This window comes from Neoarius graeffei, chromosome 1 (genome assembly GCF_027579695.1).
Source record: "Neoarius graeffei isolate fNeoGra1 chromosome 1, fNeoGra1.pri, whole genome shotgun sequence".
Lineage (NCBI taxonomy): Eukaryota > Metazoa > Chordata > Actinopteri > Siluriformes > Ariidae > Neoarius > Neoarius graeffei.
In genome coordinates this window covers 104960075-104984730 of record NC_083569.1, presented here as the reverse complement: position 1 = coordinate 104984730, position 24656 = coordinate 104960075, and the positions used below count along the sequence as shown (strand labels likewise).

Genomic DNA, 24656 nt, shown 5'->3' with positions numbered 1-24656 from the left:
GAATTCTGCCAGAAGCTTGTTCATGGTGAACAAAAATGTTTGGTCAAGGTGAATCTAGCCAAGAGACATTTTACCCAAATATTAGGTGTGCTGTATGTATATGTTTGATCCTGTGTTGATTTCAGAAAACCCAAAGAAAATTAAAACTTGTGCACCAAATTCTAGTGGGTTTTTTTTTTATTATTAAAGATGTATGCTGTATATTCTGCCACAGGAAAAAGTACAGTTCAAAGAAATTACTGAAAGCCCAAATATTGCCATGATATTCATGTCCAAGATGGTATTCATGTCACTGTATGTAAATTTCTGACCACAACTTGTATAAATGGATAAAAAATATGCACAATTGTTATCCTTAATAAAAGTGATGCATCATTCTGTCCTAATTAATAAATAGTTGTTGTTCATGGTACATTGCTGCAGTGTAAGAGAAATAAAACACTTCAGGACTTGCTGTTATAGGAAAATAACTAACTTCACAGTGGCACCATTTATTCCACTTCATCACACCACCACATCTTTGATTGATTTCCTATAACAGCACACCCCCAAAAGTCTTATTGCTTTTTTATTCATTGTACAGTGGTACTTTAAATTCTCATCTCATCTCATTATCTCTAGCCGCTTTATCCTTCTACAGGGTCGCAGGCAAGCTGGAGCCTATCCCAGCTGACTACGGGCGAAAGGCGGGGTACACCCTGGACAAGTCGCCAGGTCATCACAGGGCTGACGCATAGACACAGACAACCATTTACACTCACATTCACACCTACGGTCAATTTAGAGTCACCAGTTAACCTAACCTGCATGTCTTTGGACTGTGGGGGAAACCGGAGCACCCGGAGGAAACCCACACGGAAATGGGGAGAACATGCAAACTCCGCACAGAAAGGCCCTCGCCGGCCACGGGGCTCGAACCCGGACCTTCTTGCTGTGAGGCGACAGCGCTAACCACTACACCACCGTGCCGCCCGTACTTTAAATTATTTTTACAAATTCAGAAGATGGGAAAGATCCATAAAAATCCATAATAATGATGTTAACCATAATGATATGTGACTGCAGTTACCAGAATGGCATAAATTTCTGCAACAAATAATGTCGAGTAATGAAAAGCACAACAGGCTTGGTCCGGATGGCCTCAGCTGGCAGAAACAAAGCCAGATCTACAAGGAAGTAGAATACAATCATTCAGTCTGGTGATATAATTATGCTAGGTTATACAGAGTATAGCTTGCTCAGTGAATGAAGCTGTTTTTTTTTTCAGTAGGCCACTGACTTACATTAGCTCTCGGGCGGAGGAAGACATGAATTTCTACGTGACTGACACATGTTCTTCTGCAATGCCAACAACAGAATGATTAAAAGCACGTTCAACCTTCACCACCATTTGAGTGAAAGGGAAGATAACGCTTTACCTTTGTGTACAGGTGATGATGGAGCAAAGGGTCTGAAAGCCAAGGATGCTTCAGAGCTTCACCTGCACCTATCCTCCAACTACAAACACACAACATTCAAAAATTAGCATGGTGGGATGGATGGATGGATGGATGGATGGATGGATGGATGGATAATTGATTGGGTGGATAGACAAATGGTTGAATTGATGGGTGGACAGGTGGATGAATAATTGTGGGGCAAATTAATGGATGAATGAAAGAAAAGATAATTAGAGTGATGGATGGATGGATGGATGGATGGATGGATGGATGGATGGATGGATGGAAACTGGCATAAATAAATGTATTATTGGTTTAGTGGGTAGATGAATGGATGGATAGGTGAATGGATGAATAGATGATTGATGGCATGTATGTATGCATGAATAGTTCATTGGGTGAATAGATGGATGGATGGATTATCTGGTGAATGGATGGACAAATAGATGGCTGAATAGATCATTAGTTGGATAGATGGATGGATGGACTAGATAGACAGATGGTCAGATAGGTGAATAGATTATTGGGTGCATGGGTGGATGAATGGATGGATGAATAGGCCATTGTTTACATGGATAGATAGGTTGACTGATTGGTAGATGGATAGCTGGATAGGTGGCTGGATGGGTAGATGAACGGATAAATAGGCAAATGGGTGCCTGGATGGATGGATGGATGGATGGATGGATGGATGGATGGATGGGTGTTTGGCTAGATGGATGAATAAATAGATCATTAGATGGATGGATGGAGGGATGGATGGACAGACAGATGGCCAGATGGGTGACTAGATCATTGGGTACATGGATGGATGAACGGATGGATGAATAGGCCATTGTTTACATGGATAGTTGGATAGGTGGCTGGATGGGTAGATGAAAGGATAAATAGGCAAATGGGTGCTTGGATGGATGGATGGATGGATGGATGGATGGATGGATGGATGGATGGATGGATGGTGTACCATTGTGTGCATGGATGGATGGATAGGCAGATGACTGAATAGATGAATAAACAATTGGGTGGATGGATTGACAGATGGACAGATGAACAGATGGTCAGACAGACAGATGGTTGGTTGGATGGAAGGATGGATGGATGAATAAATGGACAGACCCTTTATTGTAGATAAGCAGTTTGGAGATAAAGTCCTTGGCCTCATCCGAAATGCCTAAAAACTCCCTTTCCTCAAAGTTCCACTGGCAGGATAGGATGTTGTTCAGTGTCTCATTATCATCATCACCGAGGAACGGAGACAAACCACTCAGGCTGGTAAAGATCATCAGCATAAACAAAAAAGTGAGCACTGTGTCACTGGGGCAAACAACATAAAACAGTTTTGCAGTGTTTCTGTCAAAATAACACTGGGGATATTCAGTGTTTAAGGCATGTGCATGTTTCAAAGCAAGTAAAAATTATCCACTATTATTAGTGATCCAAAAACTGGAGTGTGTTATTAAACTCGAGTAAAATCATTCATGAACTGATTTCAAAATCTCTGCTGAAGGAAGTCAGTAAACTCTTACAGCATGTAGGTGATGACTCCAACGCTCCACATGTCGGTGTTGAAAGACACAAAATCATAGTTGACCACCTCTGGGGCGAGAAACTCTGGTGTGCCAAAATTCACTCGTAGCTTCTCCCGGGGGACATATCTATTGATAGGGAGACAAAAATGAGCAATGATTAGTCTGAGGATCATTCAGCATATACACACACAAACAAGGAACATGATAAATAACATACTTTCTTGCAAGTCCAAAGTCTATAATCTTGACTTTGTTCGTCAGCCTGCTAACACACAGGATGTTCTCAGGCTAGAGAGAAAGACATAGACAATGTCATTAAATTCCATTATTTCATACTGGAAGAAAATGTAGCTAATTAATTCATTGCTGCATGGATTACTGTCTGCCCTTTAACTTTAGCTGGCTGGATAGATAACTCCAGAAAGGACTCAATCAAGAGGAGTGAAGTGAGCCTTCTCTGTATCTGTTTATATATATATATATATATATATATATATATATATATATATATATATATGTGTGCTGTCAAGCGATTAAAATATTTAATCGCGATTAATGTCGCGACTGTCATAGTTAACTCGCGATTAATCGCAATTTAATCGCACATTTTTGTCAAATGAAAAACCATTGTAATTCTTTTATCAGCATAAAAACGTGAATGGGCTTGCTTTGTATTGCAAAGCATAACACGTCTTGACACAGCCACTGCAAAGTGAAACCTAAGCCGAACACCGGGGCTAGCAAAAGAACCATGAGTGAAGTGATTTACTGCTTGAGTTAGTCTACAACTCAGAGAGACAGGTTACACAGTGACGGTAGGCTTGACATGCTTGATTATAATATAAAGTTCACTATTATATTAACTTTAAGTTGTTCGTTGATAAATATTGCAATGAATCTGATCTTTACTGTTTCAGCTCACTTAACACATTTTGTACTTTTACAATTTCTGCCTGTTGATGCGTCGCGCTGTCCAATCAGAGGCGGCCAAATTTGCATATTACAGGAAGGATTTCTGGGATAGCATTGAGTTTACAGTTCAGAGGGATCTGGCTTCTTTAGACGCTGTCTTCTTAAAACTGAATAAATATTTAAAAAGAGCCAAATGAGCCAGTCTTTTGAACGGCTCTTTTCAACGAACAGATCACAAAGATGCGGATCCCATCAAAGAGCCATAAATCCCATCTCTACTAGCGTGCCCTGCCCGCGCTGGTTCTTTGGGAGGAGGACAGAGGACTCTGGCTGTGCGGGGCATTACAGTCTAGCTGCTATCGTTTGTCTCTGTTGCAAGTTCCTGGCAGTTTCAAAAGCTTATGAAAAACCTACATCATGTCACAGAGCGTTAATCTCGCGATAAAAAAATTATCGCTATTAAAATTGAGTCAAGTTAACGCGTTAATAACGCGACATTTTTGACAGCACTAATATATATATATATATATATATATATATATATATATATATATACACAATCATTATTCTACAGTTATGTAACATTAACTTCTGACTAAAAGTGGTATACAAATATAAAAAACTCAACTCTTTGTTATGGCATATAGTTTTATTTTGTGTAATAAATTAGCAACACAGTAAAATGAAAATGTGACAGTTGCAAATTGGTCAGAAATTAAAACTTGATCAACAAAGATGGACTAATCTTACAATCTCAATGCAAGCCAGAATCAGTACAGTAAAGATGAATGTCTTACCGAGACTTAACTTTTTATCTTTTATGATCCCATGCATACCACCTCCAAAATATTTTGAAGATTTGAATTCAGCAGTATCCAATTTTATCTGGAATGGGAGGCAACCCAGGATACGTTTTTCAGTTTTGCAACGCACAAAATCAGAAGGGGGGCTTGCCCTCCCTAATTTTTTGGGCATTTCAGATCAGGGCTATGCGCACCTGGACAGACACTGAAAGTGTAGTGCCATGGAGAAGTATAGAATCAGCTATAGTGCACCCCCACAGACTCCAAGATTTGCCTTTCACAGGGGTGGGGAAGCATAAACCCAACCCTAAATTTGGTAGTATTGTTTCGTCAACCTTAGCTGCATGGTATAGTGCTGAAAAAGCAACAGGCCTTTCAAAGAAATTCTTTCAACGATCTCCTCTATGGTATAATTCCCACTTCCTATCAGATCATAAAACTTTTGCTTATCCTCTGTGGTCATCCAGGGTTTTTTTCACCTTTTCTAATATATTTGATGCAAATGGTTTGCGCACATTCCAGGATATCCAAAATGAATACAGTCTACCTGGCATCTCATTCTTCTTATACCTCAGGTTACGATCTGCAATGAAAGCCTATGGCGTCCCATGTAATTCTGCTTTATGTAACCACCCAGTGTTTAGCTGGATTGATCCTGTTAAGTCTTCTAGGGGTGTAGTCACAATAATTTACAATAATTTACTCATTAGTATTCAAAAGCCTCTACAGATTCTATCAAAATGGGATGTAGAACTTTCCTGGTTAGGATTCCACCCGGATTGGGAAACAGTGTGGTCAAACCTTTGCCTTACTTCTAAAAACCTTAGCCATGTACTTATTCATTTTAAGACTATCCATCGTTTCTATTATACACCCTACAAACAATATCTCATGAAACTTGTTCCCCATCCATACTGCAGTATCTGTAACACAGGAACTACTGGTACATTTCTACACATGTTCTGGGACTGTCCAATGATACGAACTTTCTGGATGTTTGTCATTCATACGTTATATGATCTCACAGGTCTACACTTTGACTTGAACCCTTGCTTACTTTTACTTAATGATGACTCAATGTACCAGTTCTCGCTGTGTGATAAAAGGGTGTTAATGGCAGGGTTCACCGCTGCTAAAAAAACTATATTACGTCAATGGATACACCCAGATACCAATCTTAGACAATTTTGGATAGTCTCTTTCCATTATATTGTTTGTTTAGAGGGTACAACTGCAAAAATTAACAAGGCAAAGGAAACCACTGTGAACACATGGATGAACATAGCTGCTGCCCTTAAAGAGCTTCTATGAATAGTTTTGTCTGGGTTTGCTGCCAGCATGAGTTCTGTGTTGTGTTCTGTGTTTTTATATTATTTTATAATTGTATATGTGTACCGTATGCATGTATAATTTTTTTTCTTTTTTTATTATTTGTATTTCTTGTTACTTTCATTTATGCTCCATCCTTATAGTATCTGTACATCTGTCTTTGACGTGCCCTTTTTGAAAACTATAATAAAAAGATAATCAGGAAAAAAAATGTGACAGTTGCTTTTTCTCAGATTGACATGCACAGCTTTTATTTGTTTGTCTGCTCCCAAGTAACTCAAAAAATAATGAATGGATTTGGATGAAATTTGGTGGAAAGGTGAGCCATGGGCCAAGGAACAATTGATTAGATTTTGATACAAATCCAGATATATATGCGAATCCAGGATCCAGATATGTATGCAGATCCGGGATGTTTTTGCCTGTTCCCAATGTAACTCAAAAAGTAGTGAACGATTTGGATGAAATTTGGTGGACAGCTTTAGTATTATCCTAGGTTCAAATGATTTGATTTTGATGTTGATAATATGTAGCTTGGTGGAGATATGTACTCTACCAAATGCCCTTCTAGTTATTATTATGATTGCTGAGTTTGCTTTATTAAAGGTAGCTCTCAGTGAAGTGTGTTACCTTCAGGTCCAGATGGATGATGTACATTTTGTGCATATGGCGCAGACCCTCACAGATCTGTCTGACAAACATGACTGTGTCCAGCTCAGTCAGCGTGTAGTTCTCATCGATAATCCTGTCGAAGAGCTCACCACCATCCACACTGTCATCAATCAACAAAGAAAATAATGTTAACAGGCTTTTTAAAAATGTTATAAAAAAATAAACAACTCATGCTTAAACCTTGTCTTTCATATATCTATCTGCATCTGAGTTAATAATAATATTTCGGGTGGTGGGGGATGAGGGGCTCATTACAATCATGCTCATGAAAGTCAAAGTTTAATATCAGAATTATATAATTTTAAGGTTCTTTTATTGAGAGTAAAATCTGACAATTGATTATTTTTGTCTGTGTTAACTGAGCTTTGTTTCATCCTCATCCTCATCATTCTCATCATCATTCAATATTTTGATGCTTATGTAATGTGCTCATGTACTAATTAAGTTACAGCAGTAATAGGATGCACATATACACAACAAGTGCACAGATTTGTACTGGGGCTTATTGCACGTACTGAAGTACATTGCAGTAATTGTATTAAAGGAGCAGTGTGTCATTTAGAGCCCTCTGCTGTCTGTGAGAAGAACTGCAATTGCAATATATATACAACCCTGATTCCAAAAAAGTTGGGACAAAGTACAAATTGTAAATAAAAATGGAATGCAATAATTTACAAATCTCACAAACTGATATTGTATTCACAATAGAACATAGACAACATATCAAATGTCGAAAGTGAGACATTTTGAAATTTCATGCCAAATATTGGCTCATTTGAAATTTCATGACAGCAACACATCTCAAAAAAGTTGGGACGGGGCAATAAGAGGCTGGAAAAGTTAAAGGTACAAAAAAGGAACAGCTGGAGGACCAAATTACAACTCATTAGGTCAATTGGCAATAGGTCATTAACATGACTGGGTATAAAAAGAGCATCTTGGAGTGGCAGCAGCTCTCAGAAGTAAAGATGGGAAGAGGATCACCAATCCCCCTAATTCTGCGCCGACAAATAGTGGAGCAATATCAGAAAGGAGTTTGACAGTGTAAAATTACAAAGAGTTTGAATATGTCATCATCTACAGTGCATATCATCATCAAAAGATTCAGAGAATCTGGAAGAATCTCTGTGTGTAAGGGTCAAGGCTGGAAAACCATACTGGGTGCCCGTGATCTTTGGGCCCTTAGACGGCACTGCATCACATACAGGCATGCTTCTGTATTGGAAATCACAAAATGGGCTCAGGAATATTTCCAGAGAACATTATCTGTGAACACAATTCACCGTGCCATCCGCCGTTGCCAGCTAAAACTCTATAGTTCAAAGAAGAAGCCATATCTAAACATGATCCAGAAGTGCAGACGTCTTCTCTGGGCCAAGGCTCATTTAAAATGGACTGTGGCAAAGTGGAAAACTGTTCTGTGGTCAGACGAATCAAAATTTGAAGTTCTTTATGGAAATCAGGGACGCCGTGTCATTCGGACTAAAGAGGAGAAGGACGACCCAAGTTGTTATTAGGGCTCAGTTCAGAAGCCTGCATCTCTGTTGGTACAGGGTTGCATTAGTGCATGTGGCATGGGCAGCTTACACATCTGGAAAGACACCATCAATGCTGAAAGGTATATCCAGGTTCTAGAGCAACATATGCTCCCATCCAGACGTCGTCTCTTTCAGGGAAGACTTTGCATTTTCCAACATGACAATGCCAAACCACATACTGCATCAATTACAGCATCATGGCTGCATAGAAGAAGGGTCTGGGTACTGAACTGGCCAGCCTGCAGTCCAGATCGTTCACCCATAGAAAACATTTGGCGCATCATAAAACGGAAGATACGACAAAAAAGACCTAAGACAGTTGAGCAACTAGAATCCTACATTAGACAAGAATGGGTTAACATTCCTATCCCTAAACTTGAGCAACTTGTCTCCTCAGTCCCCAGACGTTTACAGACTGTTGTAAAGAGAAAAGGGGATGTCTCACAGTGGTAAACATGGCCTTGTCCCAACTTTTTTGAGATGTGTTGTTGTCATGAAATTTAAAATCAGCTAATTTTTCTCTTTAAATGATACATTTTCTCAGTTTAAACATTTGATATGTCATCTATGTTCTATTCTGAATAAAATATGGAATTTTGAAACTTCCACATCATTGCATTCCGTTTTAATTTACAATTTGTACTTTGTCCCAACTTTTTTGGAATCAGGGTTGCATATACAGTATATACACACACACACACACACACACACACACACAGTTGTGGTCAGAAGTTTACGTACAGTGACATGAATGTCATCTTGGATATGAATGTCATGGCAATATTTGGGCTTTCAGTAATTTCTTTGAACTGTTCTTTTTCTGTGGCAAAATGATTGTACAGCATACAGCTTTAATTAAAAAAAACACTAGAATTTGGTGCACAAGTTTTAATTTTCTTTGGGTTTTCTGAAATCAGCACAGGGTCAAAATTATACATGCAGGATCAAAAATGTGTATACGCTCACTTAGATTATTAATTCAGAGGTGCTGAAACTTCCAAAATGTATTTTATCTTGCCAAGGCCAAGGTCTCTTAACTTCCTGTTAGTGATCATGATTGACTACAGCTGGTAGCTTCTCTGTGCCTTCATAAAAAGTGTTTGTTTACAGCACTTATTGGCTTGACCAACACACAATGGAAAGTCCAAGGAGCTCAGTGCAGATCTGAGAAAGATAATCGCAGATATACACAATTCTGGAATGTCTCTTGGAGCCATTTCTAAACAACTGTAAATTCCAAGATCAATTCAAACAATTGTATCCAAGTTACTGTGAGGTGTAGTCACTTTGCCAAGCCACTTTGCTTCAAGAAAACCCAAACTGTCACCCTCAGCTGAAAGGAAATTGGTTTGGATGACCAGGAACAACCTGGGAACCACCATGGCACAGCCCTGCCATGAACTGGAAGCTGATGGATCAGTGTCTACAGTTCAGATCACCATGGACTAAGAGGCTGCTATCCAAGAAATAACCCCCTGCTCCAAAACTGACACCTTCAAGCTTAACTAAAGTTTGAAGCTGACCACACAGATGAAGAAAAAGCCTTCTGGAGGATAGCTGTATGGTCAGATGAGACAAAGATTGAGTTGTTTGGCCACAATGACCACCATGTACAGAGGGACACTGTACCAGCTGGTGGTGGTGGCAGGATCATCATGCTCTGGGGCTGTTTTGCTGCCAGTGGAACTGGTTCATTGCACAAAGTGGATGGAATAATGAAGGAGGAGGACTACCTCAGAATTCTTCAGCATAAACCATCAGAAACTTGAACATGACTTGGGACTTGGGAGTTACAACAGGACAATGAACCCAAACATGCATCAGAGCTGGTTGTGGAGGATAAAGCAGGCTAACATTAAGATTAAAACAAGTCCTGACTTCAACCCTATTGAAAATATATGGACTGTGCTTACAAGTCAAGTCTATGTCGTGAAAAAAAAAAACAAATTGAATTGAACTCTACCAATTCTAACATGAAGAGTCATGAAATATCCAACCAAAATTCTGCCAGAAGCTTGTTCATGGTCAACAAAAATGTTTGGTCAAGGTCAGTGGCGGCTGGTAGTCTTTCAAACAGGGGAGGCTGGTAGGTTACGATATTTCCAGATTTTAAAAGAAAAAAGAAAAAACACATCAATTTTGCCCATACTCTTGCCTCTGATCTGGCTGATTGTTGGCAGGGTCACAAACTGTGAAATAACAGGTTCTTTTGGCCCATTAGCCTACTGTCCAATATACATGATGGTGGTGTTGGGGGGGGGGTATATTTTAACATTTTATATTTTAAAATTGTGGCATGTTGTTTAAAAATTGATCATTATTGAAAGCAGCTCTTTGTCAGGAACCTCAGCAGTAACAGCAGAGTATTCTGGAATAGGCACAAGCACTGACCTTGGGGAGCCAAACATAGAGCTGGGTGCCACACATTTCATTCAATGACACTTTCCCTATATTTTACTTATTTTGACTGAGAAATGTTTTATTGACAATTTTGATAACCCTTCACTTTTAATCCAGGTCTGTAGTGTGAAATGTTCTCGGCTGTGTTTTTGTTTAAAAATGTTTTCCAAATTGTAGCGGTGTTTAATTCATATCCAGAGAAATATATATTCCAATATAATATACTCAGCATAAACATTTTAAATAGATTCTATATTTTTGGTCCATCCATGACATATTACTAAAGTAGCCTATTTACTGTTGTTGATGTGGGTCACTTGCTGTTAGCCAATTCACTTTCTCGTACCAGGAGAGCTGAAAGGAACGAATATTATTCCCTACCTTTTTCACCAAGTCAATTTGAGGCGTTGGTCTACCCTGCTCTTTAATTTTAATTTTTTCCTCGAAAGGAAGACTGGCAAATGGCTTCGCCAAAATTAAATCAGCAATGCTTGGCATCCGTGCGCAGCTTTCTTGCTAGCTGACTAGCCCCCTCAAGTTCAAGTTCAGTCACTCAAATAAACAAAATTTCTGGAACTAAGATAGCAAACTTGACAACACTATATTTACACTTTTTTTACAATGAAAATATATACAAACTAAAAAAGCTGGTAGAAACCATATGTAATGAATGAAATCGAAATGTAAGCTGATCTCTTACAATACACCACAGCACTTGCGAATCCGCATGGGACTGAACTGAGATTCACCGCTGCCTGTCTATATTTGAAACGAGCTGTCAATCAAAGAAAATATCCAGCCGTTTTCACCAATCACCAGTCTCCTCGCGGAAAACTTTGCCATGTCCCTCCCACTGTGAGGCTGGGAGTCCGTGGGCGGGCGTTTTCGCAGTATTTGTCCAATAATCATCTTGCATTTTGAGATTGAAAAGCGCATAGCTCCCAAATGCCATTGAAGTCCACTGAGGCTGGGAGTCCGGTGGGCGGGCGTTTTCGCAGTATTTGTCCAATAATCGTCTTGCATTTTGATATTGAAAGCGCATAGCTCCCAAATGCCATTGAAGTGCACTGAGGCTGGGCTGCATCACGCTGTCACGAGGGGGAAAAACTCACACACACATTAGGCGAACTGGGGAAAGTTATAACGGAATGATTTCGCACTGTAGTTGGGTTGAGCACATATATTTCTATGATTCTGGATCTGAAATAGCAATGTTATAACTTATAACATTGCTATTTCAGATCCAGAATTTTTAGAGGAGGTTGAGCCTCCCTCGTTGTCTTAGAGCAATCGCCCGTGGTCAAGGTGAATCTTGCGAAGAGACATTTTACCCAAATATTAGGTGTGCTGTATGTATAATTTTGACCATGTATGTATAATTTTGACCCTGTTTTGATTTCAGAAAACCCAAAGAAAATTAAAACTTGTACACCAAATTCTAATTTAATTAAAGCTGTATGCTGTACAATCATTCTGCCACAGAAAAAGAACAGTTCAAAGAAATTACTGAAAGCCCAAATATTGCCATGACATTCATATCCAAGATGACATTCATGTCACTGTATGTAAACTTCTGACCACAACTATAGGTCTTTCTTTTTTTCCACCCACTCACTCTTAACACTACATATGCATTAAGTTGCCATTTAAGAAAACGGTCTGAACTGAGCAGCTTTCTTCTGACTGGGAATGGAGCGAATTTCTGGGTCAGAGAAATGCAAAACAGAAGCCTGAAGTCATGAATCTAGACAGATCTAATACAAACCATTGAGCCAAATCGCTATTTTTATGCCTCCGCCACCTTAAGGTGCAGGAGGCATTATGTTTTTGGGTTGTCCGTCCGTCCGTCCGTCCGTGCGTCCGTCCCGAAACCTTGTGAACACGATATCTCAAACGCTAATGAAAAAAATTTCACCAAACTTTCACCATTTGTGCGCTTTGGGACAAACATGAGCTGATTAGATTTTGAGGTTAAAAGGTCTAAGGTCAAGGTCACTGTGAGGTCAAATGTCTGTCCGGAAACCTTGTGAACACAATATCTCCAAGGCAAATGACAGGAATTTCACCAAACTTTCAACATTTGTGCATTTGGGGACAAACATGAACTGATTAGATTTTGAGGTTAAAAGGTCACAGGTCAAGGTCACTGTGAGGTCAAATGTCTGTCCGGAAACCTTGTGAACACAATATCTCCAAGGCAGATGAAAGGAATTTCACCAAACTTCCACCATTTGTGCGCTTTGGGACAAACATGAACTGATTAGATTTTGGTGTTAAAAGGTCACAGGTCAAGGTCACTGTGAGGTCAAACGTCTGTCCGAAAACCTTGTGAACACAATATCTCCAAGGCAGATGAAAGGAATTTCACCAAACTTTCACCATTTGTGCATTTGGGGACAAACATGAACTGAATAGATTTTGAGGTTAAAAGGTCACAGGTCAAGATTACTGTGAGGTCAAATGTCCATCCCCAAATCACAACTTAATAAGGCGTGTAGTCTACCAGGCGGAGGCATCACCATTGACGCCGTCGAGTTCTATCTAGTTCTGATGTATTTTTTAAACAATATGATTATTATAGCTCTAGAAAGGTTTTTTTAATGTCTAATTATTAATGCCAGTCCAGAAAAGTCTTTCACAGAAAGAAGAACTGGCTCTGTTTTTTTTTCTTTTTCTTTTTTATCCTGTCCTCACTTTTAAATATAGCCTTACTGTAGAAAATAAATAAATCTCCAAGTGGTGCCTACTATTCAAGGACCAGGATGATGTCGTTCTTGGATTCATAGGCAGCGTAGAGCTGGATCAGATTGGCATGGTCCAACTGGTTCATGACCTGAATCTCATTTTTCACCACCTCCTACCAAAACAAGCAGACTCACATGGCGTTTCTGTCAAAACCAGTTAATTTATGAATCACAGATTATTCTTGTATGCATATGAGCTCGGTTGTGTCTGGAGGTGTTCGGATAATGCCGTCATTCAACTCTACCTTTTCCCTTGGACTCCGTGCTTTAATGATCTTGGCTGCCAGAGTGAGTCCAGAGGAATTTTCGATACATTTGTGCACTTGACCGAAACGGCCTCTACAAGACCAAAAAAAAAAAAAAAATTGTGAAGAAGTTGCACTTCCTTGCCAAAGCTTTATAAAAGAAAAAAAACACATTCAAGCTTTCACTAGAGTTCACACTAACGTACAATAAACTGAATCGCTTTGCACTGATTTAAAGCTGTGAACACTTGGTCTCATGTACTTATGTTGTTTTTCCAAGCTACTCTGTTGAAAGAAAAGTCTCTTTGAAGTGCTAGATTAACACTTACTGATTAGGTTCCAGCTGGCAAAAGGGTATAGTTTCACATACCCAGAAAGCCCAGGATAAAAATAACTGCCCCTGACTCTGGAACTATGAATTGGGTGAGAGGAGAGCACAGCTCAGCAGTGGAAGGTTATGCAAAACCCTCCCTGTGAGGATTAAAAGGACTCTGCTCTCCACTTTCCGCACTCTTCACACCATTTCTTACATTCTGTCCTCTGATTTTAGGTCTCTTGACTTTCCAGTGCCAAAAGTGAGCAAAAAAATGGAAATGGAAAAGTTTACCCTCCAATGATCTCCTGGTGGTTGATGGTGTAGAAGTTGCTGATCTGGTTGGGTTTGGCTGAAATTATGCGGTGGCTGAAGGGAGCTGGCGGTGGAGGGGTGCAGTCTGCAGCAGGGATGGAGGGAAAAAATGATTTGCATAAATAATATGTAAGTCAACAAGACAAGTCTCATCTCATCTCATTATCTCTAGCCACTTTATCCTGTTCTACAGGGTCGCAGGCAAGCTGGAACCTATCCCAGCTGACTACGGGCGAAAGGCGGGGTACACCCTGGACAAGTCGCCAGGTCATCACAGGGCTGACACACAGACACAGACAACCATTCACACTCACATTCACACCTACGGTCAATTTAGAGTCACCAGTTAACCTAACCTGCATGTCTTTGGACTGTGGGGGAAACCGGAGCACCCAGAGGAAACCCACGCGGACACGGGGAGAACATGCAAACTCCGCATAGAAAGGCCCTCGCCGGCCACGGGGCTCGAACCCGGACCTTCTTGCTGTGAGGCGACAGCGCTAACCACTACACCACCATGCCGCCCACAAGACAAGTCTTTTTACAGAAAAAATATTAGCATGCATAAATATGATATAATATCTCAACATAGCTTGCTTGTTTTTTTCTTAAATAAAAATAAATAAAAATAATTATTTGTATAAATACAAGCAATTTATAAGAACAATATTTTAACAAATATATTTTTAAATAAATAAATAAATAATCCGTCAGTCTCTGGTTTGAGAATATTATGCTTTTATTGCTATTTTGAAAAAACTTTATAATATATTGTTAATATCTAATACTTATTTTTTTAAAAACAGTGTAATATAGCAGAATTAAAGAAAAAACATTACTAATCATACACCATATATACACAATAGTAACCCATTAACCTTTTTTTTTCAAAAGTGATTTGAATTATTTACACCTCTCAAGTACAACACGATTTTATTTTCTTTGTAGGCCTCACCGATGAAGAACTGCTCACACTCTCCATCATCAAATCGTTCCTCTTCCTTTTTCTTCTTTTTGCTGAAATCTAAATGGATATCGACTCCATCTGCTTTGAAAACGCCACGCAGATCTTCTGGAACGTGTTTTTGGTTTTCATTGGCTTCTTCGCTGGTTTTTTCACAGGTCTGCAGTTCAAGGCCCTTTTTTGACGCGCAGTTCTCGCTGCTCGTGATGACTTCATGCAGCGTTTCTGGTTCACAGCTGAAAGATTTGCAGATGAAACGCAATGAGTAGAAACTGAAATGTCAAAGTGGATAGCGTACAGGATTTAGCAGAGGCAAGTTAGAAAAACAGTAGAAGTCTTAAATTAGGAATATTTCATCAGAGTGGTGCTTTGATGCTCAAGTTTTTGAATGCTGTACTAATATATTTGGTTAAAACTTCAATGTGTTTTCTAGAAACAGAAAATTTCAGTAAGAAATGGGTTTAAGTGAACTGAGATATGTTTGTGACTTTTATTTGGGAAAAAAATCAATTTGTACCTAGGAAACTTTAATCTGGATCACTCAAGTTAGACTCCTATATTTGTCTTACAGTACAAATATCGTAGGAATGCTGTCTAATATAATAACTGTCAGGCAAATATCATATTAGCATAATTTACAGTCTTCACAAAACACATGCCATCATGTGAACAATGCACTTATTACCTCCGTGGTTATGTTTTTGCCTCCATTTGTTTGTTTGTTCCCAATGTAACTCAAAAAGTAATGAAAGGATTTTGGTGAAATTTGGTGGAAAGGTGGGCCATTGGCCAAAGAATAGTTGATTAGATTTTGATGCAAATCTGGCTATGTATGTGGAGCCAGGATCCAGATATGTATGTGGATCCAGGATTTTTTTGTCTGTTCCCAACATAACTCAAAAAGTTGGATGAAATTTGGTGGACAGCTTTAGTATTATTCTAGGTTCAAATTATTTGATTTTGATGTTGATAAGATGTGGCATGGTGGAGGTATGCACTCTAATGAGTGCCGTTCTCATTTAGAGTCATGCTACAATCTGAGATCATTCGATGAAGAAGCCTTTAAATACAAAGATTTAGGCTTTAAAGAAAATATATCACAAATAAACAAGTTGAGGGCGGCACGGTGGCGTAGTGGTTAGCACTGTCGCCTCACAGCAAGAAGGTCCGGGTTCAAGCCCCTTGGCCGGTGAGGGCCAGAGTTTGCATGTTCTCCCCATGTCCGTGTGGGTTTCCTCCAGGTGCTCCGGTTTCCCCCACAGTCCAAAGACATGCAGGTTAGGTTAACTGGTGACTCTAAATTGACCGTACAGTAGGTGCGAATGTGAGTGTGAATGGTTGTGTGTCTATGTGTCAGCCCTGTGATGACCTGGCGACTTGTCCAGGGTGTACCCCGCCTTTCGCCCGTAGTCAGCTGGGATAGGCTCCAGCTTGCCTGCAACCCTGTAGAACAGGATAAAGCAGCTAGAGATAATGAGATAAACAAATTGAGCTAAAAGTCAGTCTTTATGTCTGTCCTTTATAAAAAAAAAGCTGCATGTTGAATTTGTTCTTAACAATATAACCACTAAAGTGATGAAAATAGACAGTACCATTTTTTGTCAGCAAGGCCGCCATAACTCCATCATGTGTGAAGTCATTTTCTGCGAGTACAGTGGAGGTGTACAATTGCATGCTATACTAGTGTCAGCGGGGCGAAGTATTCTGTCAGGGATGGATGGAGACGGATGTAAATGCAGAAAATCTTTATTATAAAGAAAAGTGCAAACAGGCAAACGGTCCAAATCGGCAGGCGTATATCGTGAACAGTAAAACAGACAAAAGGTCAAGCAAGGCACAAACAGAATATCGTAGACAGAAGCAGGGTCGGGTGGCACGGTGGTGTAGTGGTTAGCGCTGTCGCCTCACAGCAAGAAGGTCCGGGTTCGAGCCCCGTGGCCGGCGAGGGCCTTTCTGTGTGGAGTTTGCATGTTCTCCCCGTGTCCGCGTGGGTTTCCTCCGGGTGCTCCGGTTTCCCCCACAGTCCAAAGACATGCAGGTTAGGTTAACTGGTGACTCTAAATTGACCGTAGGTGTGAATGTGAGTGTGAATGGTTGTCTGTGTCTATGTGTCAGCCCTGTGATGACCTGGCGACTTGTCCAGGGTGTACCCCGCCTTTCGCCCGTAGTCAGCTGGGATAGGCTCCAGCTTGCCTGCGACCCTGTAGAACAGGATAAAGCAGCTAGAGATGATGAGATGAGATGAGATGAGATGAGATGAGATGAGATGAGATGAGATGAGATGAGATGAGATGAGATGAGATGAGATGAGATGAGATGAGAAGCAGGGTCAAAATTGAGGAACAGGAATCAGAAACCAGGAAATCAGTCAGGAAACACAGCTCAGTAATGTGTCACAACAACGCAATACTTTGCAAAGTAAGTCTGCATTCTGAGTCCTTATATAGGAGCACTGATTGCATCTTAATCCTTTGCAGGTGTGTGTCATTCGCAGTGCACACGTGTCAGTATGGAGCGTGTGCTGTCCAGAGCACACCTGAGAGTCCGTCTGTTGTGACAACTAAACTAATATTATGGTCTAGCATGACTTCTCGGTCAATTTGTTTGCATTTCTCCACAAAAATGATGGCAATGCATTAATAGAAAAGGAATCAGAATAAAGTAGTGGCTAATTTATTGTCTGTTTATTTAAGAAAAAATATTTACCTGCTTATCTTCCATACATTTGATGCCTGACACGGTATGCTGTCATGCGGAATCCTACGTCACTCAGAGCCACCCTTGTTTTCATTTCCTAATGCATTCATCCAATGTATCTGGCTAATCCAGTATGGCTGTGCCCGGGGAAACTGCCCAACGGACTGATGTTACAACTTTAACATGTTTTTTAAGCTAATGTCTGCTTAATTTTTTTCATCTAGAACATCTTGTATTAATGTAAAACGATGACATTTCATAATCCGTAACTTCAAAATTTCCTGATAAATCGCTTCAATGCAATATGTGCAAATTTTTTTATTTATTTAATCGCCAATAATAAGTGAACTGTTCACATACTTTTGACTATCACTGTATTTGCTAACAATATGGTTAAACTGGGTACCTCTGTGGCTTCACAGCATTCTCAGCCTCGATAACATCAACCATGGCAGAATCTTCCAGTTTGTTCTCTTCCTCAACCACCTCTTCAGTCTCCTCTTCGGATTTGTTAACCGTCTCATCCGCTTCATCCTGAATATCTTTGTCTTTTTCCTCCTCTTCTTTCTCCTCCTCATCTTCTTTGAACTCAGTGCTGCTCTCCTGGCCGTCTGGTAAAAGCTCCTTGTGCTCAACCTCAGGAACTTTGGTTTGATCCAGGATGAAATCCAGACGGTCTTGGCTGAGAGGCTCCTCAGACTCTGACCCTGTGGATGATATCGAGCGCTCAACATTCTCTCTGTTAAGCTTTTGAACGTCCTCCAGCAGCAAGGCCTGCTTCTTCACGGAGGTTCTGTCTATGTAAAACAGAAAAGATAACACCAAGATCTTATTATTTTCAGTGATGGCCTTCTTTGGGAGTTCTTCTTTTGACAATCATTCTTTTATTTGAAAATAGAGTAGTATCATTTCTTTTTCTCTCTCATGTGACCATTAACTGACTGTCACATGGGTTATTATTATCTCTGTTCATCAAACAAGGCCTGACAAGGCACTGCAGAAGATGTGTATGATTTCATGATTGGGTTGCCATCCAGCCATCTATCCATCCATTGTCTGTAGCCGCTTATCCTGTCTTACAGGGTCGCAGGCAAGCTGGAACCTATCCCAGCTGACTACGGGCGAGAGGTGGGGTACACCCTGGACAAGTCGCCAGGTCATCGCAGAGCTAACTCATAGACACAGACAACCATTCATACTCACATGCACACCTACGGTCAATTTAGAGCCACCAATTGGCCTAACCTGCATGTCTTTGGACTGTGGGGGAAACCGGAGCACCCGGAGGAAACCCACGTGGACATGGGGAGAACATGCAAACTCTGCACAGAAAGGCCCTCACTGGCTGCTGGGCTCGAACCCAGGACCTTCTTGCTGTGAGGCGACAGTGCTAACCACCACACCACCATGCCTGATGGGGTTGCTATTTTTTAAAATATTAAAATGTATAAGCATGTACAATATGTAAAAATAGAAGACATTTTAAACACAATAAATAAAATTTCCTTCACAACAACATATGTACATGTTCCAGACATGAATAAAAACCTACAAAATCTACAACACTCTCCAGAAAACAGTATGCTATAACTCTAACTACAATTTACCTTAATATATAATCATTAAAATGCTTCAAGTACTTTTAAGTCCTGAACATATTATATGGGATTTTCCACAAGCACCATATTCAACAGGAAGTTGCATGATCCAAATTTCCTGAAGCTCACGTGAAGAAAACAAGTATGTTTTCTCAATTCTATTCTACCGTATCTTTTTTAATGATATTGTGATATTGACTGATGTCACTTTGAAACCCTTGTAACCCAGATTAAAGCTTAAAAGTATAATCTCATCTCATCTCATTATCTCTAGCCGCTTTATCCTGTTCTACAGGGTCGCAGGCAAGCTGGAGCCTATCCCAGCTGACTACGGGCGAAAGGCGGGGTACACCCTGGACAAGTCACCAGGTCATCACAGGGCTGACACATAGACACAGACAACCATTCACACTCACATTCACACCTATGGTCAATTTAGAGTCACCAGTTAACCTAACCTGCATGTCTTTGGACTGTGGGGGAAACCGGAGCACCCGGAGGAAACCCACGCGGACACGGGGAGAACATGCAAACTCCGCACAGAAAGGCCCTCGCCGGCCACGGGGCTTGAACCCGGACCTTCTTGCTGTGAGGCGACAGTGCTAACCTCTACACCACCGTGCCGCCCCTAAAAGTATAATATTATCTCTCTAACCACTTTATCCTGTTCTACAGGGTCGCAGGCAAGCTGAAGCCTATCCCAGCTGACTACGGGCGAAAGGCGGGGTACACCCTGGACAAGTCGCCAGGTCATCACAGGGCTGACACATAGACACAGACAACCATTCGCACTCCCATTCACACCTACGGTCAATTTAGAGTCACCAGTTAACCTAACCTGCATGTCTTTGGACTGTGGGGGAAACCGGAGCACCCAGAGGAAACCCACGCGGACACGGGGAGAACATGCAAACTCCACACAGAAAGGCCCTCGCCGGCCACGGGGCTCGAACCCGGACCTTCTTGCTGTGAGGCGACAGTCTAGACCTCTACACCACCGTGCCGCCCCTAAAAGTATAATATTAATTACAAATAATATTAATAATAATATTTTTATGTAAACTATTAGAATGTATGCTAGTTAACCATATTACATTGCATGTTTGCTAATTCGATGTTTACTTTCAACCCTGGCAGCACGGTGGTGTAGTGGTTAGCGCTGTCACCTCACAGCAAGAAGGTCCTGGGTTCGAGCCCCGGGGCCGGCGAGGGCCTTTCTGTGCGGAGTTTGCATGTTCTCCCCGTGTCCGCGTGGGTTTCCTCCGGGTGCTCCGGTTTCCCCCACAGTCCAAAGACATGCAGGTTAGGTTAACTGGTGACTCTAAATTGACCGTAGGTGTGAATGTGAGTGTGAATGGTTGTCTGTGTCTATGTGTCAGCCCTGTGATGACCTGGCGACTTGTCCAGGGTGTACCCCGCCTTTCGCCCATAGTCAGCTGGGATAGGCTCCAGCTTGCCTGCGACCCTGTAGAAGGATAAAGCGGCTAGAGATAATGAGATGAGATGAGACTTTCAACCCTGTTATTCCTCCAAGAGCAAAAAAAAAAAAAAGCTCATAAGGAAATAAAGTGAGATATTGGAGCTTGATATAGATTACCGGATTTTTTAGATGTTTTCTTGGATTCAGTGTTGGGAGAACTCAAAAAAGTCAAGAAGTCACTCATGTTTCAGCCAGCTTTCCTACCTGTAGTGTCTGGGGGCTTCTTTTTCTTCTGCGCCTTCAGCCCCTTAAAGCTCAGACGACCCTTCTCCTTCGCATCTTTACACTTGTGATCCTTCAACTTCAGGATTGGAGAGGAAATATAACAAAGAAGACCAACAAGATAACTGCCTTATGGAGGAATAAACTGTGTAAAAGCATTAAATTGTACCACACTCTTTTTCATTCTATGCTTATTCAACTAGCATAGAACGGTAGCTTATATCTCAGGCTTCCGATCACTACTACCACCAGTCAAGGTTGAAAAAATAAAATAGTACACACTTTTGAAGGCAATGATATGGATGTGTGAAGAAATCTGAAGGATTTCTTTGAGGAAAGGAAATGCTTTGGTCCACGAAGCTTTAGCTTATGAGTAGACTCCAGGCTGCTGGACTCACATGCCGTGGTTAACACTTCTGTCCTTTTACTGGGTTTAGAAGAGGTAGTTTTCTGTTGCAGACACAACAACATGGATGGTATGGGAATGATGAATGTTAGCATGAGATAATGTTAATGTGTTTACATAAGCAGACACAGATGATGCAATTATTAAAACGGAAAATGGCATGGTGGATGAAGTGATGGATTTCACTGGGTTGATGTTAGGAAAAGTGAATAAGACAATATACACCCAACCAGCCATAACGTCAAGAAGTGAATAACATTGATTATTTCATTACAGTGACACCTGTCAAGGGGTGGGATCAGAGGTGGACAGTAATGAAGTACATTTGCTTGAGTACTGTACTTAAGTACACTTTTTGAGTATCTGTACTTTACTTGAGTATTAATTTTTTTTTGGCAACTTATGACTTTAACTTCACTGCATTTGAAAGACAAATATCGTACTTTTTACTCCACTACATTTCTATCAAGATCCTCGTTACTCGTTACTATGAAGTGGCTTTGAAAGTGGATGTTTTTTTTCTTTTCTTTTCTAAAACGATTGGTTTTTTCACAGGTGACACTGAGACAACCTATCAGTAATCACTAGGGTCACGTCACGTCCATAGACTGTATAAAATCAAGTTCAGTGATTTCTCAGCAACATTATTTAACGCGATCAGCTGATGGCAGAATGGAAGGAGGCGGTTCTTCTGGGAAACACACACACTCATGGCTTTGCCTAGAACCATGTTTCTTGTTTCAGTTTTCTGAAAGGAATAGAGTCGTTTCATTTTAAATCTAAATGTTTTATTCCAAGAGAAAGCTTGTAATGAAGTTGTCTGTGCTTTTAGAGCTAGCAGTAACATTGCAAATGTAGCTATGCAGTCTGGATTTGCCCACCAAGTTGCCATCGCCTTGTCCACGGCTCATACATGTCAAGTTATACGGTTTCCCCGTATTTTGTACGGGAAAATGCAATTTTTTGGCTAATACGGTGTACACTGATTTTCATGCGGGAAAATTATGTTTTGCATCAGAGATTTTTTCCGTTACTCTGAGAAATTTTTTTTAGCATCCACCATTTATTTTTGCAAACAAGCTGCACGTGGTTTTCTCGGTCATTTGAATACATCGGCTCAGACTGCCCAGACTTCTGTGACGGCTGCAGAAGTTATCTCATCTCATCTCATCTCATTATCTCTAGCCGCTTTATTCTGTTCTTCAGGGTCGCAGGCAAGCTGGAGCCTATCCCAGCTGACTACGGGCGAAAGGCGGGGTACACCCTGGACAAGTCGCCAGGTCATCACAGGGCTGACACATAGACACAGACAACCATTCACACTCACATTCACACCTACGGTCAATTTAGAGTCACCAGTTAACCTAACCTGCATGTCTTTGGACTGTGGGGGAAACCGGAGCACCCGGAGGAAACCCACGCGGACATGGGGAGAACATGCAAACTCCACACAGAAAGGCCCTCGCCGGCCTCGGGGCTCGAACCCGGACCTTCTTGCTGTAAGGCGACAGCGCTAACCACTACACCACCGTGCCGCCCTGCAGAAGTCATGTTCTGCCAATTTCTCGTAGAACACAACATCCCCCCCCCGACTGTGGCAGACAATTTTTCGCAGCTAGGGAAAAAAAATGTTTCCCAATTCAAAGACTTCACAGGTAAGCATTTGTGTTTGTTTGGTTTTTTTTAAGTTTTTACTGTTTTCATGTAGGAAAGCTTCCTCCATTATGATGACAATTTAGGGAAGCGATACTGGGAGTTGCCGTTTATACAACAGCAACTGTAGTTACCTGGCGATTTCTGGTTTTGCTTCCCTAAACATTTTAATTGCTGATAGACATTATATGTAGACACAGATGACCAACACTCGTTACTACCATCAGTCGTCAGTAAACTGGAAAAGTACTGAATGAAGAGTAATGGTGGTAACGACTGTTGGGAACCTGTGTCTAAAATGTGTAGTAGGGGATGGAAGCAATTTTACACCATCTACATGTTTGCCGTGCTCTGATTTTCTTTTATTGACCAGGAAAATAATAGATGTATATTGGGGAAAGGTCTTGGATGTAAAACCTGCTCTGGGTGTTGCCAGGTTTCCAGTGCTGAAACCACTTTTTACTGCTTTGCTGTGTCTCCCACAGAGCAATGCAGATAGTGAAAGGGCTTTTTCATTGGTTAGGAAAATTCATCCTGAGGACAGAAAAAATATGGCTGCAGACACATTAACTGCATATCTGCAAATTAAAATGAAGTGTGATGAGGAGCTACAGCTGCTGCCCAAGCAGTGATATTATAGCTAGTGCCAAATCTGCAAAATCTTTGTACAACAAACTTCATAATTTATTAATATTTTCACTTATCCTTGTTTGCATAATATACTTGATGTGGTTCAGTCATCTTTAGTTGGATCTAACACTGCTTGTGGTGTCAACACTTTTTTCTCAAATGGAACTTTTACTAACCTTCATTTACTGTTTGACATGATTATATATAATTTATTACATGTAACCTACTATTTTAATTAGCATGCCTACTTAGTACTGCTGTTATATTTCAAGTTATTTTCTTTGACGGAATGTAATATTGTAGGTGATGTCATATAGAACTTTGTGTAATTTTTATGAACTATTTAATATTAATACATTTTATTTGCAAAATTCACATCAATAATTCTGGTATTACTGTTACAATGTATATTAAATAATTAAGTTTATAGTTCAGTCATTCTCTTTAGTAGATAATTGTTTACTTGACGGTACATATAGTCCTTTTTAATTCAGTTTTCTCTGGGATCTAAAATTTCTTTTTATTCAGTACATGCTTATTTGATCCCTTTAACTTGATGCAGTGTGATAAATATGCCTATTACAATAGGAGTGTATAATGTGGAATCAAACAATCGGTGCTTTGGATTATATCTTGGAATTTTTTCTTGTGTCTAAGGGCTCATAGGTGTATGTAAGGGAAAAGTACAGATTTTGTAAGGGCAAGGTAACTAAAGGTTAATATTAAATAGTTCATAAAAATTACACAAAGTTCTATTTGACAAGTGT

The 24656-nt window shown here is 40.4% G+C and overlaps 1 protein-coding gene across 1 annotated transcript in view; it reads right to left on the bottom strand.

The window, feature by feature from the left end:
• Nucleotides 1-407: 407 nt before the first annotated feature.
• The window catches only part of mylk4a (myosin light chain kinase family, member 4a), a 29778-nt gene continuing 5529 nt past the window's right edge, over nt 408-24656 (bottom strand). The window contains exons 2-14 of the mRNA XM_060925880.1: nt 21183-21279; nt 18307-18697; nt 15195-15439; nt 14219-14324; nt 13612-13705; nt 13370-13479; nt 6643-6784; nt 3186-3256; nt 2966-3094; nt 2556-2708; nt 1419-1497; nt 1284-1338; nt 408-1166 (exon numbers count right to left, since the gene is read on the bottom strand). Of these exons, the coding sequence (XP_060781863.1) occupies nt 1285-1338; nt 1419-1497; nt 2556-2708; nt 2966-3094; nt 3186-3256; nt 6643-6784; nt 13370-13479; nt 13612-13705; nt 14219-14324; nt 15195-15439; nt 18307-18697; nt 21183-21279 (1671 nt within the window). The 3' untranslated portion in view covers nt 408-1166; nt 1284. The remainder of the gene's footprint in view (nt 1167-1283; nt 1339-1418; nt 1498-2555; nt 2709-2965; nt 3095-3185; nt 3257-6642; nt 6785-13369; nt 13480-13611; nt 13706-14218; nt 14325-15194; nt 15440-18306; nt 18698-21182; nt 21280-24656) is intronic.